The following is a 14,330-nucleotide window of genomic DNA, read 5'->3' on the forward strand; positions in this document are numbered from 1 at the left end:
GCTGACCCGGAAACCGGAAGTTCAGAGGAGGCAGCCAGCCGGAGTTGCGGCCTGCGCGGGCTACCGCCTCGGTAGGCGGAGTTATGCTGAGTCTGAAGCTTAGAGGGTAAGCGGGTCGCGTGGGAGGGAGAAAGGCGGCGCTCTGCACCAATAGCACCTCAGCGTTCAGAGTGGTTTCTGGGCCGTTACCCTCGCTCGTCTGGTCGTGGGCGCAGCTTCCGGCTGCGTTGGGAGGTCGTGCGGCTGGAGGACTCGAACCCAGAGGGAGCGGCAGCATTCAGGTACGCCGTCCGCCAGGCCCTAGTGGGGGCTTCCTATCTGCCTGGGCGCGCCTGCTCGGGCCGGCCTTTGCTTACCGCATCCTCACGCCCAGTCTTCGGGCTTCCGTACTCTGCGCGGCGGACCGCGCCGCTGGCAGCCCGGCAAGCTCCTTGGGGCCGTAGGTTCCTGTCAGACCCTGACTCCCACCGTGCGTCTTGGCCCTCTGCGCTCCGACTCCGACTCCAGTAGCTCTGACCCCTTCTCGTCTCGCAGAGCGCTGCGCCCTGAAATGCAGCTTTTCCAGGCACTCTTCGTGCGTATTGATAATCTGGCTCCACTCCTTTGCGGCTTTCTATGCCTGGGATGCTCTCCCTGTCCCTCCTCTACTGGTGTAAATCTTGCCCCTCCCCAAATGACAGCTGCCCCCACCCCCCACCTTTCTGCTAACTTATCTTGAGCCCACACCTTGTCTCTGAACTCTCAACGTGCCTCTTTTCTGGTCGCCGCCGTCTTGTACTTTGTCTAACAGGGTTTGAGATGCAGAGTTTATCCCCATCAGATCATAATCTACTTTGAGACAGAAGCCGCGTTCTCTGCGGCTTTCATAGCACGAATAAAAGGTAGACAGCTAAGTGAGTAAATCTAAGCGGAGGTGGCTGGACCCATTTGAGGAAATGAGTTTTCCGGAGGAGAAGCTTGAACCTTGAGGGCACAACATGTTTAGGCGGCAGGAAAGGAGAGAAAAGCCATATAACCTTTGCACGTTGTATTTCCACAGTGGCTCTCATTTTCTTTTCCCTGTTTTTCTGAGACCTTCCCTTTAACCCCATAAGAGACCCAGCCTTGAGCTTTATTAGGGAAACGGATGTCCTTCAGGTGAGAATGTTCTCCAGCTGACCTCAAGTTTTCTTCATTTCCAAAGGTAATCCTTGTATCTCCTTATCAGTAAGCAAGACAACTAGGATTTACTTGACTTTATTACCTTCTCAAGCTGCTGCCCTATCATTCGCATTCCCTTAACCAGGAAATCACAAGAATACTGACTCAAATCTTTGGGTGTTCCTGTCGTGGCACAGTGGAAACAAATCCGACTAGGAACCTTGAGGTTGCAGGTTCGATCCCTGGCCTTGCTCAGTGGGTTAAGGATCTGGCTTTGCCAAGAACTGTGGTGTAGGTCGCAGATGCAGTTGCAGCTGGGATCCCTCGTTGCTGTGGCTGTGGCACAGGCCGGCAGCTACAGCTCCAACTCACCCCTTAGGCTGGGAACCTCCATATGCCACAGGTGTGGCCCTGAAAGGAAAAAGAAGAAAAAAAATAGAAGTTCAAGGACAGCCATGCTTCCCACAGGGGCTTCATGGCTCATTGCTATTAAAAGAAAAAAAAGGAAATCTTTGGGGTGAGAGAAGGGGTTTTGATCCTTCGAATAATCTGTTTCTCTCTGTCCTAGAAAATTGCGTAGACACATAAACCTTGGGGAATGGGGTTCGTGGGCCTGCTGGGGCCCTGGCTAAGAATCTATTCTTTCTACTTAATACCTGTTCCAGTTTGGTGCATTAAATTGACTTCTGGCCTAGGTTTACCTGTGACCTAGTCACCTATTTCTATCCAGTGATTCTATCAGATTAATTTTTATGGCCACTTAACTCTGCAGTAGTATTTCTTAGTTTTCATTCTGGTCCAGTAAGTACACCCAAAAGATACAGCAGTGATTTTCAACCGCTGTTGTAGTTAAATGAAAAAGCACCCCAGATGTTTCTGGAATTTCCTACCTGTATTCCTAATTTTTTTTTTTTTTTGTAAGCTTTTTAGGGCTGCACCTGTAGCATATGGAAGTTCCCAGGCTAAGGGTCGAATCTGGAGCTACAGCTGCTGGCCTACGCCACAGCCACAGCCACTCGAGATCCTTAACCCACTGAAGGAGGTCAGGGACGGAACCTGCAACCTTATGGTTGGTTCCTAGTCAGATTCGTTTCTGCTGCGCCAGGACAGGAACTCCCTCCCTAATTGTTTTCCTTTTTCAAACTGGCGTTCCCTTGGCTTCTCTGGTTTTATCCTCTGTTTTGATGTCACTTGTTATTTCCATCTGCATCTGTGGCCTAGCCTTGCTCCCAAGAGCTGTTCCACATTTGCATATCCATCTGCCTGATGAACATCATCACATGAATATTGTATTGAGCACCTTTTTTGGCCACCCCATGCCATATGGAACTCTGGGCCAAGGATGAGATCAGATCAGATCCGAACTACAGTTACTGCCCACGCTGCAGCTGTGGCAGTGCTGGATTCTATAACTCACTGTGCCTGGGTGGGGATCAAACCTGTGTCCTGGTGCTGCAGAGATGCTGCCAATCCCCTTGCACCACAGCAGGAACTCCTTTATTGAGCATCTTAATTTTTTTTCTTTTTTGGCCACCCTGCGGCATATGGAATTCCCAGGCCAGGGATCAGATCTGAGCGGCAGTCGCCACCTAAGCCACAGGTGCGGCAACACCGAATCCCAGTGTGCTGGGCCGGGGATCGCACCTGTGTCTCAGTGCTCCCAAGACTGAGGATCCTGTTGCTCGTCAGTGGGAACTCCTTGAGCATCTGGATTTTAACATGTCTAGTTCATGATCTTCTTGACTGACACCGCCACTGTCATCCGCAGACATAGCAACACACGTGTTTCTTCTTTATTTCTATTAACAGTCTCACTCCTTCAAGTTTCCTAATTTGTTAGCTTAGAGATATTTTTCAGCTTTGCCCTAATCTGTTCGTTTAATTATCCTTGTTCTGCTTCCAGAATAATTTCTGCATCTGTCTTCTCCTTTTCTACTGCCCTGCCTTAGCTTGAGGTCTGTGAAGAGTTTTTGTTAATTTGAGAATAGGAAAATAGGATAAATCTCACGTTAGCTTAGACAAGAGGGAGTTCCCATTATGGTGCAGGGGAAATGAGTCTGAATAGTATTCATGAGGATGTGGGTTCAATCCCTGGCCTCACTCAGTGGGTTAAGGATCTAGCATTGCCATGAGCTGTGGTATATAGGCTGGCAGCTGTAGCTCCAATTCGACCCCTAGCCTGGGAGCTTCTGTATGCCACTGATGTGGCCCTAAAAAAGCAAAATAAATAAATAAAATTTAAACAAAAGGAGGAAGGTTCTAGAAAAATTGCGTCTGTCAGATCTTCTGTCACTCCTAGGCGAGATGTACCACCCTATTTCCAGCCCTGAGAAAAGGTGGACCTGTAACTGGTTAGCATCTGCCCAGTGTCATGTGGGCCAGGAGGAGAAAGAATAAGTGGGAGCGCGGTTGAAGGCTGCAGGGTCTCTGCTGGCAGCCCATTAATTACCTTAGTGTCCTGCTCTGATTGTATGGTGTTTTTTTACTGTCTCCTATCATTCTTTCAGATCTCAGATAACCCGAATAGAACCCTGACTTGTCTTCACCCTGTGCCATTTGGTTTCCTTCCTCTGACCTTATTTATTGTCACTTTTCACAGTCCTTTGGAATTATGATTCAAGGAAGGTGTGCCTCAGCTCAGTGTGGGATCTGCCCTTAAGGACTGGCTCAAAGGCAGTGTTCAGCCCTTGGGACTATTTTTTTTTGTCTTTTGTCTTTTTAGGGCTGCACCCAAAGCACACGGAGGTTCCCAGGCTGGGGGGTCTATCGAGCTACAGCTGCCGGCCTACACCAGAGCCGTAGCAACACTTAATGTCTCACACTACTCCTGACCCCACCCCTCAACCAGCTAATCCCAAGCTTTTCTTCTTTCAAACTCTTGACTTTTAAGGAACGTATTCTCATTAACTTCAGTCAGTCTTTCAATTTTTAATTCCCTCAATAGAGGGGAGCCTAAGAATACAATCATAGTTCCAAATTCAGGAACATTTTGTTTAAAATGAGAGATTCCCATTCTAAACTTTTTCTTTCTCTTGTTCTCTATCTCATAACAGTTAAATTAGAAGTAATTTATCTGGAGTTCCCGTCGTGGCGCAGTGGTTAACGAATCCAACTAGGAACCGTGAGGTTGCGGGTTCGGTCCCTGCCCTTGCTCAGTGGGTTGATGATCTGGCGTTGCTGTGAGCTGTGGTGTAGGTTGCAGACGCGGCTCGGATCCCTCGTTGCTGTGGCTCTGGCGTAGGCCAGTGGCTACAGTGCTGATTGGACCCCTAGCCTGGGAACCTCCATATGCCGCGAGAGCGGCCCAAAGAAATAGCAAAAAGACAAAAAAAAAAAAAAAAAAGAAGTAATTTATCTCCAAGGGGGAGGGAGGGAAGAGTGGGAGGGACTGAGAATTTGGGGTTAGTAGATGCAAACTATTACATTTAGAATGGATGAGCAGGAGTTCCCATCGTGGCACGGTGGTTAATGAATCCGACTAGGAACCATGGGTTAAGGATCCTAGCCTGGGAACGCCATGTGCTACGGGAGCGGCCCTAGAAAAGGCAAAAAGACAAAAACAAAAAAACCCCTCACTGGATCTTTAACCCACTGAGCAAGGCCAGGGATCGAACCCACAACCTCATGGTTCCTAGTTGGATTCATTAACCACTGTGCCACTACGGGAACTCCTGACTTGCCCTTTGGAATGTTGGAGTTCCCAAACAGTATCTTCCATATATGTAGGGGCCATTCAGAACGGAGTGCAGGCAGACTCAGCAGGATGCAGAAGTTATGGAACGGCCTTAAACAGGGACGTGGGCTGGCAATGAAGCCTTATCCTCTGGTCTAAGTCCAGTCTGTCTTTGTAGGGGACATCATGCCAACTGCCAAGCAACTGGCTGACATTGGCTACAAGACCTTCTCCACCTCCATGATGCTCCTCACCGTGTATGGGGGCTACCTCTGCAGCGTCCGGGCCTACCATTACTTCCAGCGGCGCAGCTCCCGGCGCCAGGCTGCGGAAGAGCAGAAGACCTCGGGAGTCCCCTAGGAGCAGGGACGTTTTTCTTGAGCAGAGAGGCCTGAGGCATGCTATGGAAAGACCTCACCTGCAGTCATTTCTGAGTCAAGAGGACTAGAGCCTTAATGGTTTCTGAACTCTGCTGGGAGAAAGTGCCCATGTTTTTCTCTGGTGCCGTCAGTTTGGAGAGGCTGGCTGTCAAGTCACAGCAGGAATGGGAGGGTGAGGCACACCTACAGACATTAAATGTTTTGCCCCGTCTGTGCGTGTTTTTGTTTACTTAAATAGAGTATGGACCACAGAGCTGGGAGCTTGACTACCAATTTTCTAATCACAGGCCAAACTTCCATATCTTGAGCTCTTAACACCCACAAAGTGGGGGATATACAGTTTTAGGAATAGTAATCTCTCAACTTTCAGGATCTCAGAGAAAAGACTATCCCTGTATCTGCATAAATTCTCTGAAAAGACTGTAAAGACCAAAGCTCTTTTGGAGCTCCCTTGTGGCTCAGAGGGTTAAGGCTCTAGCATGGTCACTGCTGTGGCTCTGGTTACAGCTGTGACATGGATTTGACCCCTGGCCTAGATTCTGCATGCCACAGGTGAGGCCAAAAAAAAAAAAAAAAAAAAAAGACAAAGTTCCTTTTTGGTCAGGGACCATTCCTGGACCACTACTGTGTCCAGGCGATGGGATGCTCTGGCCAGTACTGCCACGCGTGCACCTCCGATTAGGGAGGAAGAGGCCTTGTGTAACAGCTGTATCAGAGCGCAGAGCGGAGAAGGGAGAGGTCTCGAAATGAAGGGCTGCTGGGCAGCCTGTAGTCATGTAGTCCATCTCCTTAAGCGCGGTGGGTCCAGTCTTAGCACCCGGGGCGATTCCTCACTGAATCACTGCAGGTGTTATTGCCGCGTTGTGAAGAGGATTTGAAAGAAAACAGTGCATTCCAGGTAAAACCCAACTACAGATTCTTGCCACCATCTCCTTTTGGGCTTTGAGGCTTATTTGCGTCATTCTTGGTGATCTTGGACACCTGTCCTCTCTCATGTGCACTCAGCTCTGACCTTTGTCCCCCTATTCCCAAAGCTTTCACCTGAAAGCCCTCTTCTGTGATTAAAAAACAGCTTTCCTGTGTCTTCAACCCTTTTGTTCCTACCCTCTCTTGCTTTGTTAACCAAGGACTCCACTGCCTTCTCCCCTTTCTCACTTCCTGTACAGCAGGATCACTGCTGTCCCAGCTCCCCAGTGCGAGTTTCAAACTGGAAAATCAGGTTTTGTTTTTTTGTTTTCTTTTGCCTCTTGTCTTTTTAGGGCCACACCCGCGGCATAGGGATGTTCCACCTCAGCAACACCAGATCCAAGCCAAGTCTGTGACCTACACCACAGCTCATGGCAATGGCAGATCCTTAACCCACTGAGCGAGGCCAGGGATCGAACCCGCGACCTCATGGATCCTGGTCAGGTTCATTAACCACTGAGCAGTGATGGGAATTCCTTTTTTTTTCAGGAGTTTTCTTATATTTTCATTTTCACTCTATTCTAGAACTTGATGGCTTCAAATCTTTGGATTCCTTCCCTTCTAACCTGTCAGCTTCTTTTTGGTCTAAATTGCTTCCGTGTCCAGCCCTATGCTTCTAGCTGATCTTCTGAACAGCTCTCCCCCGCCTCCAGCCTTACCCTTCTCAAACTCAGACTTTGTTATCTCTCTCTTTCTAAATTTTTTTTTTTTTTTTTTTTTTGTCTTTTGGCTTTTTAGGGCTGCTCCCGTGGCATATGGAGGTTCCCAGGCGAGGGGTCTAATTGGAGCTACAGCTGCCGGCCACAGCCACAGCCATGCCAGATCCAAGCCACGTCTGTGACCTACACCACAGCTCACAGCAATGCCAGATCCTTAACCCACTGAACGAGGCCAGGGATCAAGGCTGCAACCTCATGGTTCCTAGTCAGATTCGTTTCCGCTGCATCACAATGGGAACTCCTCTTTCTAAAATTTTATCTGTCTTTTTTTGTTTTTTTCTGTGCCACACAGAAGTTAATGGGCCAGGGATCAAATCTGTGCCACACTGGTGACAAAACCAGATCATTAACCTGCTTCGCCACCAGGGAACTCCTCAATATATAAACTTATTGAAGGCCTCCTACCTCCAACCAAAACAAACTACTCAAGATTATTTAAGGAGAAGACTTACATGATGCCACTTCCTTAGACTTAAAAATCCCTTCCATGTCCACTACTCCACTGAAACTCCTGCTTCATGTCGCCGTCCTTGTGACACAGCCGCTGGTGATTTCAGTCCTCCCCTCACTGTTTCTCTGCTGCAGTGACGCTCTACTTCAGCCATAGACAGGGACTACGATTTTGCTCCCTCCTACTGCTTTAACTTCTTTTTTGGGGGGGGTTCTGAGGTACTTTATTATTACTGGTATTATTATTTTAAAATATAAGCGCTGAGTGATGTTAAAACATAAGAGAGTGCTTTGCCTTTACTTTCTCACCTTGCATTTACCCATCAAATTTGTTTTGTTCTTGTTTTTTCTTGTTTTATTATTCTAATTTTTTCCGCTGTACAGCATGGGGAGCAAGTTACTCTTACATGTATGCATTTTTTTCCCCACCCTTTGTTCTGTTGCAATGTAAGTAACCAGACATAGTTCTCGATGCTACTCAGCAGGATCTCCTTGTAAATCCATTCCAAGTTGTATCCACTAACCCCAAATTCCTGATCCCTCCCACTCCCTCCCTCTCCTGGGTGGCCACAAGTCTATTCTCCAAGTCCATGATTTTCTTTTCTGTGGAAAGGTTCATTCGTGCTGTATATTAGATTTCAGTTATAAGTGATATCATATGGTATTTGTCTGTCTTTCTGACTCATTTCACTCAGTATGAGAGTCTCTAGTTCCATCCATATTGCTGCAAATGGCATTATGTCATTCTTTTTTTATGGCTGAGTAGTATTCCATTGTGTTTATATACCACATCTTCTTAATCATCTGTCAGTGGACATTTGGGTTGTTTCCATGTCTTGGCTATTGTGAATAGTGCTGCATGAACATGTGGGTGCATGTGTCTCTTTTAAGTAGAGTTTTGTCTGGCTGTATGCCCAAGAGTGGGATTGTGGGGTCATATGGAAGTTCCATGTATAGATTTCTAAGGTATCTCCAAACTGTTCTCCATAGTGGCTGTACCAGTTTACATTCCCACCAACAGTGCAGGAGGGTTCTTTTTTCTCCACACCCCCTCCAGCACTTGTTATTTGTGGACTTATTAATGATGGCCATTCTGACTGGTGTGAGGTGGTATCTCATGGTGGTTTTGATTTGCATTTCTCTTATAATCAGTGATGTTGAGCATTTTTTCATGTGCTTGTTGGCCATCTGTATATCTTCCTTGGAGAACAGTCTATTCAGGTCTTTTGCCCATTTTTCCATTGGGTGATTGGCTTTTTTGCTGTTGAGTTGTACAAGTTGCTTATATATTCTAGAAATTAAGTCCTTGTCCGTTGCATCATTTGAAACTATTTTATCCCATTCTGTTAAGTTTTCTTTTTGGTTTCCTTTGGTGTGCAAAAGCTTCTCAGTTTGATTAGGTCCCATGGGTTTATTTTTGCTCTTACTTCTGTTGCTTTGGGAGACTGAACTGAGAAAATATTCATGATGTTGATGTCAGAGAATGTTTTGCCTATGTTCTCTTCCAGGAGTTTGATGGTGTCTTGTCTTATATGTAAGTCTTTGAGCCATTTTGAGTTTATTTTTGTGCATGCTGTGAGAGTGTGTTCTAATTTCATTGCTTTGCATGCAGCTGTCCAGGTTTTCCACCAATGCTTGATGAATAGACTTTCTTTTTCCCATTTTATGTTCTTGCCTCCCTTGTCAAAGATTGACTATAGGTGTCAGGGTTTACTTCTGGGTTCTCTGTTCTGTTGCATTGGTCTGTCTGTCTGATACCAGTACCATACTGTTTTGATGACTGTGGCTTTGTAATATTGCCTGAAGTCTGGGAGAGTTACACTCCCTGCTTGGTTTTTGTTTCTCAGGATTGCTTTGGCAATTCTGGGTCTTTTGTGGTTCCATATAAATTTTTTTTTTTTTTTGTCTTTTGTCTTTTTGTCTTTTGTTGTTGTTGTTGTTGTTGTTGCTATTTCTTGGGCCGCTCCCGCGGCATATGGAGGTTCCCAGGCTAGGGGTTGAATCGGAGCTGTAGCCACCGGCCTATGCCAGAGGCACAGCAACGCAGGATCCGAGCCGCGTCTGCAACCTACACCACAGCTCACGGCAACGCCGGATTGTTAACCCACTGAGCAAGGGCAGGGACCGAACCCGCAACCTCATGGTTCCTAATCGGATTCGTTAACCACTGCGCCACGACGGGAACTCCTCATATAAATTTTTGGTTTGTTTGTTCTAGTTCTGTGAAAAATGTCATGGGTAATTTGGTAGGGATTGCATTGAATCTGTAGATTGCTTTGGGTAGCATGGCCATTTTTACAATATTGATTTTTTCCAATCCATGAACATGGAATATCTTTCCATTTCTTTACATCTTCTTTAATTTATTTGATTAAAGTTTTATAGTTCTCGGCATATAAGTCCTTTACCTCCTTGGTCAGGTGTATTCTGACATATTTGATTTTTTGAGGTGCAATTTTAAAGGGTATTGTATTTTTGTATTCCTTTTCTAATATTTCATTGTTGGTATACAGAAATGCGACTGATTTCTGAATGTTAATCTTATATCCTGCTATTTTGCTGAATTTATTAATCAGTTCAAGTAGTTTTTGGGTGGAGTCCTTAGGGTTTTCTATGTATAGTATCATATCGTCTGCATGCAGTGCAGTTGTATCTCTTCTCTTCCTATTTAGATGCCTTTTATTTCTTTTGTTTGTCTAATTGCTGTGGCTAGGACTTCTAAAACTATGTTGAATAGCAGTGGTTAGAGTGGGCATCCCTATCTTGTTCCAGATTTGAGTGAGAAGGCTTTGTTTTTCTCCGTTGAGTATTATATTTGCTGTGGGTTTGTCATAAATGGCTTTATGTTCAGGAATGTTGCCTCTTTACCCATTTTGGCAAGAGTTTTGATCATGAATGGATGTTGGACTTTGTCAAATGCTTTGATCATATGGTTTTTGACTTTTCTATTGTTAATGTTGTGTATGACGTTGATTGATTTGCATATGTTGAACCATCCTTGTGAACCTGGGATGAACCCTACCTGGTCATGGTGTATGATCTTTTTGATATGTTGTTGGTGAGAATTTTTGCATCTATATTCATCAAAGATACTGGCTGATAGTTTTCTTTTTTGGTGGTATCTTTGTCTGATTTTGGAATTAGGGTGATGGTGGCATCATAGAATGTCTTTGGGAGTGTTCCTTCTTCAACCTTTTGAAAAAGCTTATGGAGGACGGGCACCAGATTCTCTTTATATGTTTGGTAGAATTCGCCTGTGAAGCCATCTGGTCCTGGACTTTTATTTATAGGGAGTGTTTTTATGACATCTTCAATTTCATTTCTAGTGATCTGTCTGTTCAGTTGGTGTGTTTCTCCTTGATTCAGTTTTGGCAGGCTATAAGAGTCTAGAAAATTGTCCATTTCTTCCAGATTGTCAAATTTGTTGGCATATAGTTGTTCATAGTATTCTCTTATGGTTTTTTGTATTTCTGCAGTATCTATTGTGATTTCTCCTTTTTCATTTCTAATTTTGTTTATTTGGGTTCTTTCTCTCCTCTTCTTAGTGAGTCTAGCCAGGGGTTTGTCAATTTTGTTTACCTTTTCAAAGAACCAGCTCTTGGTTTTATTAATTTTCTCTATTGTTTTTTGAATCTCTATTTTATTGATTTCCTCTTTGATCTTTATAATTTCTTCTGCTGACTTTAGGTCTTTTTTGTTCTTTTTCTAATTCATTTAGGTGGAGGGTTAAGTTGTCGACTTGAGATCTTTCTTCTTTCTTGAGGAAGGCCTGTATCGCTGTGAATTTCCCTCTGAGCACTGCTTTTGTGGCATCCCATAGATTTTGAGAGGTTGTGTCTTCATTATCATTTGTCTCAAGGTTTTTTTTTTTTGTTTTTTGTTTTTGTCTTTTTGCTCTTTCTTTGGGCCGCTCCCACAGCATATGGAGGTTCCCAGGCTAGGGGTCGAATCAGAGCTGTAGCCACTGGCCTACGCCAGAGCCACAGCAACGCGGGATCTGAGCTGCATCTGCAACCTACACCACAGCTCATGGCAACGCCGGATCCTTAACCCACTGAGCAAGGGCAGGGATTGAACCCGCAACCTCATGGTTCCTAGTCGGATTCGTTAACCACTGTGCCACGATGGGAACTCCTCAAGGTTTTTTTTTTTTTTTTTTTTTTGGTCTTCTTGCTATTTCTTGGGCTGCTCCCACGGCATATGGAGGTTCCCAGGCTAGGGGTCGAATCGGAGCTGTAGCTGCCGGCCTACACCAGAGCCACAGCAACACGGGATCTGAGCTGCATCTGCAACCTACACCACAGCTCACGGCAACGCCGGATCGTTAACCCACTGAGCAAGGGCAGGGGTTGAACCCGCAACCTCATGGTTCCTAGTCGGATTCGTTAACCACTGCGCCACAACGGGAACTCCTTTTTTTTCTTTTTCTTTTTTTTTCAAGGTATTTTTTTAATTGCCTTCTTGATTTCCTCATTGACCCATTGGTTTTTCAGTAGTATGTTGTTTAGTCTCCAGGTAGTAGGTTTTTTCTCATTTCTTTTCCTGTGGTTGATTTCTAGCTTCATACCGTTGTATTCAGAGAAGATACTTGGAATAATTTCTTTGCTCCTAAATTTGTTGAGGTTAGCTTTGTGACTCAATATGTGGTTGATTCTTGAGAATGTTCCATGTGCACTTGAGAAGAATGTGTATTCCAATTTTTTTTGATGTAGTGTCCTGAAGATGTCAATTAAGTCTAACTTTTCTATTGTTTCCTTTAGGATCTCTGTTGCTTTATTGGTTTTCTGTCTAGAGGATCTGTCCATTGGTGTGAGTGGGGTATTAAAGTCTCCTACTATGATTGTATTCCAATCAATTTCTCCCTTTATGTCTGTTAATATTTGTTTTATGTATCTAGGTGCTCCTGTATTTGGGGCATATATGTTGACGATAGTAATATCCTCTTCTTGGATGGATCCCTTAATCATTAAATAGTGTCCTTGTCTTTCCTTATGTCTTTTGTTTTAAAGTCTATTTTGTCTGATATGAGTATTGCAACTCCTGCTTTCCTGTCATGTCTATTGGCATGAAATATTTTTTCCCACCCCTTCACTTTCAATCTATATGTGTCTTTTGTCCTAAGGTGAGTTTCTTATAGGCAGCAGATTGAAGGTTTTTGCTTTTTTATCCACTTAGCCACTCTTGTGTCTTTTTTTTTTTGTCTTTTTTTGTCTTTTGTCTTTTTGTTGTTGTTGTTGCTATTTCTTGGGCCGCTCCTGCGGCATATGGAGTTTTCCAGGCTAGGGGTTGAATCGGAGCTGTAGCCACCGGCCTACGCCAGAGCCACAGCAACGCAGGATCCGAGCTGCATCTGCAACCTACACCACAGCTCACGGCAACGCCGGATCGTTAACCCACTGAGCAAGGGCAGGGACCGAACCCGCAACCTCATGGTTCCTAGTCGGATTCGTTAACCACTGCACCACGACGGGAACTCCCCACTCTTGTGTCTTTTGATCGGAGCATTCAGTCCATTGACATTTAAGGTGATAATTGATAGATGATTATTTATGGCCATTTTAAACCTCGTATTCCTGTTCATTCTATGGTTCTCCATTCTTCCTTTTTTTGGTTGGATGGTCTCTGACTATTTTCTGCTTGAGTGTTTTTTTTTTTTTTTTTTTTTTTCATTTTTTACAAATGCAATGTTTGGTTTTGGTTTGTGGTTGCCCTGTTTTTTAAGTATGCTAACCCCTTCCTATAATTGTGTGTTTTAGCCTGATGGTCCTGTAGGTTCAAACACTTCATTACTATACTACAATTGAGAGAAAAAAACAAAAAAAGTTTTTAAGAGTCTGTTAATTTCCTTACTTCCCTTGCCCACATTTTGTGATTTTGATGACTCTTTTTTTCTTTTTGTTTTAAACATATTCATGATTAAATCTGTATGCTGGTTTATTTGAGTGACTGCTCTCTGATTGTGGTTTCCTCAATCCTAGTTCTTCCTCCCCCCCCTTCTTTCCTTCCTTTCTTTTTGGTTTAGAGAAGCCCTTTCAGTATTTCTTTTAGCCTGGGTTTTGTATTGCTGCATTCTTTTAGCTTTTGTTTGTTGGAAAAAATTTTTAATTCCCCTTCTATATTAAATGACATTCTTGCTGGATAGAGTATTCTAGGTGCATATTTTTTCCTTTTAGCACTTTAAATATCTCTTGCCATTCCCTCCTGGCCTGTAGTTTCTGTAGAGAAATCAGCTGATAATCTTATGGGGGTTCCCTTATAGGTCACATTCTGCTTTTCTCTTGCTGCCTTTAGGATCCTCTCTTTATTATTAACTTTTGCCATTTTTATTATACTGTGTCTTGGTGTGGGTCTATTTGGGTTCAACTTGTTTGGGGCCCTCTGTGCTTCCTGTATCTTGAACTCAGTATCCTTTTAGATTTGGGAAGTTTCCAGCAATAACTTCTTGAAATATATTTTCCATCCCCTTATCTTTTTCTACTCCTTCTGGAATTCCTATTATGCATAGATTGGCCCGCTTTATATTATCCCATAGGTCTCTTATATTGCTTTCATGTTTTTTCATTTGGTTTTCTGTCTGCTGTCCTGATTGGGTGATTTCCATTATTCTATCTTCCACATCACTAATTTGTTCTTCTGCATTATTCATTCTAGTTTTCACTGCCTTTAGTTCAGTTTGTATCTCTGCAAATGAATTTTCTAGTTTTTCTTGGCTCCTCCTTATATTTTCTAGTTCCGTTCTGAGGGCATCTGCATTACTGTTCATATCTTAATTCCTTCGTATTTTCACTATTTCCCTTTTGAACTCCAAGTCTGTCAGACTGTAGAGGTCTGTTTCATTGTTGACTGCTTTAGGTGAGTTCTCCTGTTGATTTAACTGGGGGTGGTTTCTCAGCTGCTTCATCTTGCTTGTTGTTTTCTTTTTCTTGGTGGAGTTGTACTCCCCGTGGCCGTGCAGGGTTTGCCTTGGCACTGCTATGGAGTGTTTCCCGAGGGCTGGAATTG

The 14,330-nt window shown here is 44.2% G+C and overlaps 1 protein-coding gene across 2 annotated transcripts; it reads left to right on the plus strand.

Annotated features, from left to right (window-relative positions):
- The first annotated feature begins 48 nt into the window (after positions 1-48).
- COX14 (cytochrome c oxidase assembly factor COX14) lies at positions 49-5,404 on the plus strand. 2 transcript variants are annotated; one of them, XM_084955714.1, is made up of 2 exons: positions 49-71; positions 4,992-5,404. In XM_084955714.1, the coding sequence occupies exon 2, from the start codon at positions 5,000-5,002 to the stop codon at positions 5,171-5,173; it is 174 nt and encodes a 57-aa protein (XP_084811840.1). In that variant the 5' UTR covers positions 49-71; positions 4,992-4,999; the 3' UTR covers positions 5,174-5,404. The 2 variants fall into 2 exon arrangements, with proteins under 2 accessions (XP_084811840.1, XP_020947300.1); XM_021091641.2 differs by lacking the exon at positions 49-71 and adding an exon at positions 202-281.
- The last annotated feature ends 8,926 nt before the right edge of the window (positions 5,405-14,330 follow it).

Source organism: Sus scrofa, chromosome 5 (genome assembly GCF_054392235.1).
Source record: "Sus scrofa isolate SSC_HxYL_T2T_F1_AM1 chromosome 5, Sscrofa_HxYL_maternal_Yorkshire_Landrace_v2.0, whole genome shotgun sequence".
NCBI lineage: Eukaryota > Metazoa > Chordata > Mammalia > Artiodactyla > Suidae > Sus > Sus scrofa.

Bases quoted from the DNA above. Each gene is read 5' to 3' on its own strand.
- COX14 (XM_084955714.1), top strand. From the start codon at position 5,000: ATGCCAACTGCCAAGCAACTGGCTGACATTGGCTACAAGACCTTCTCC.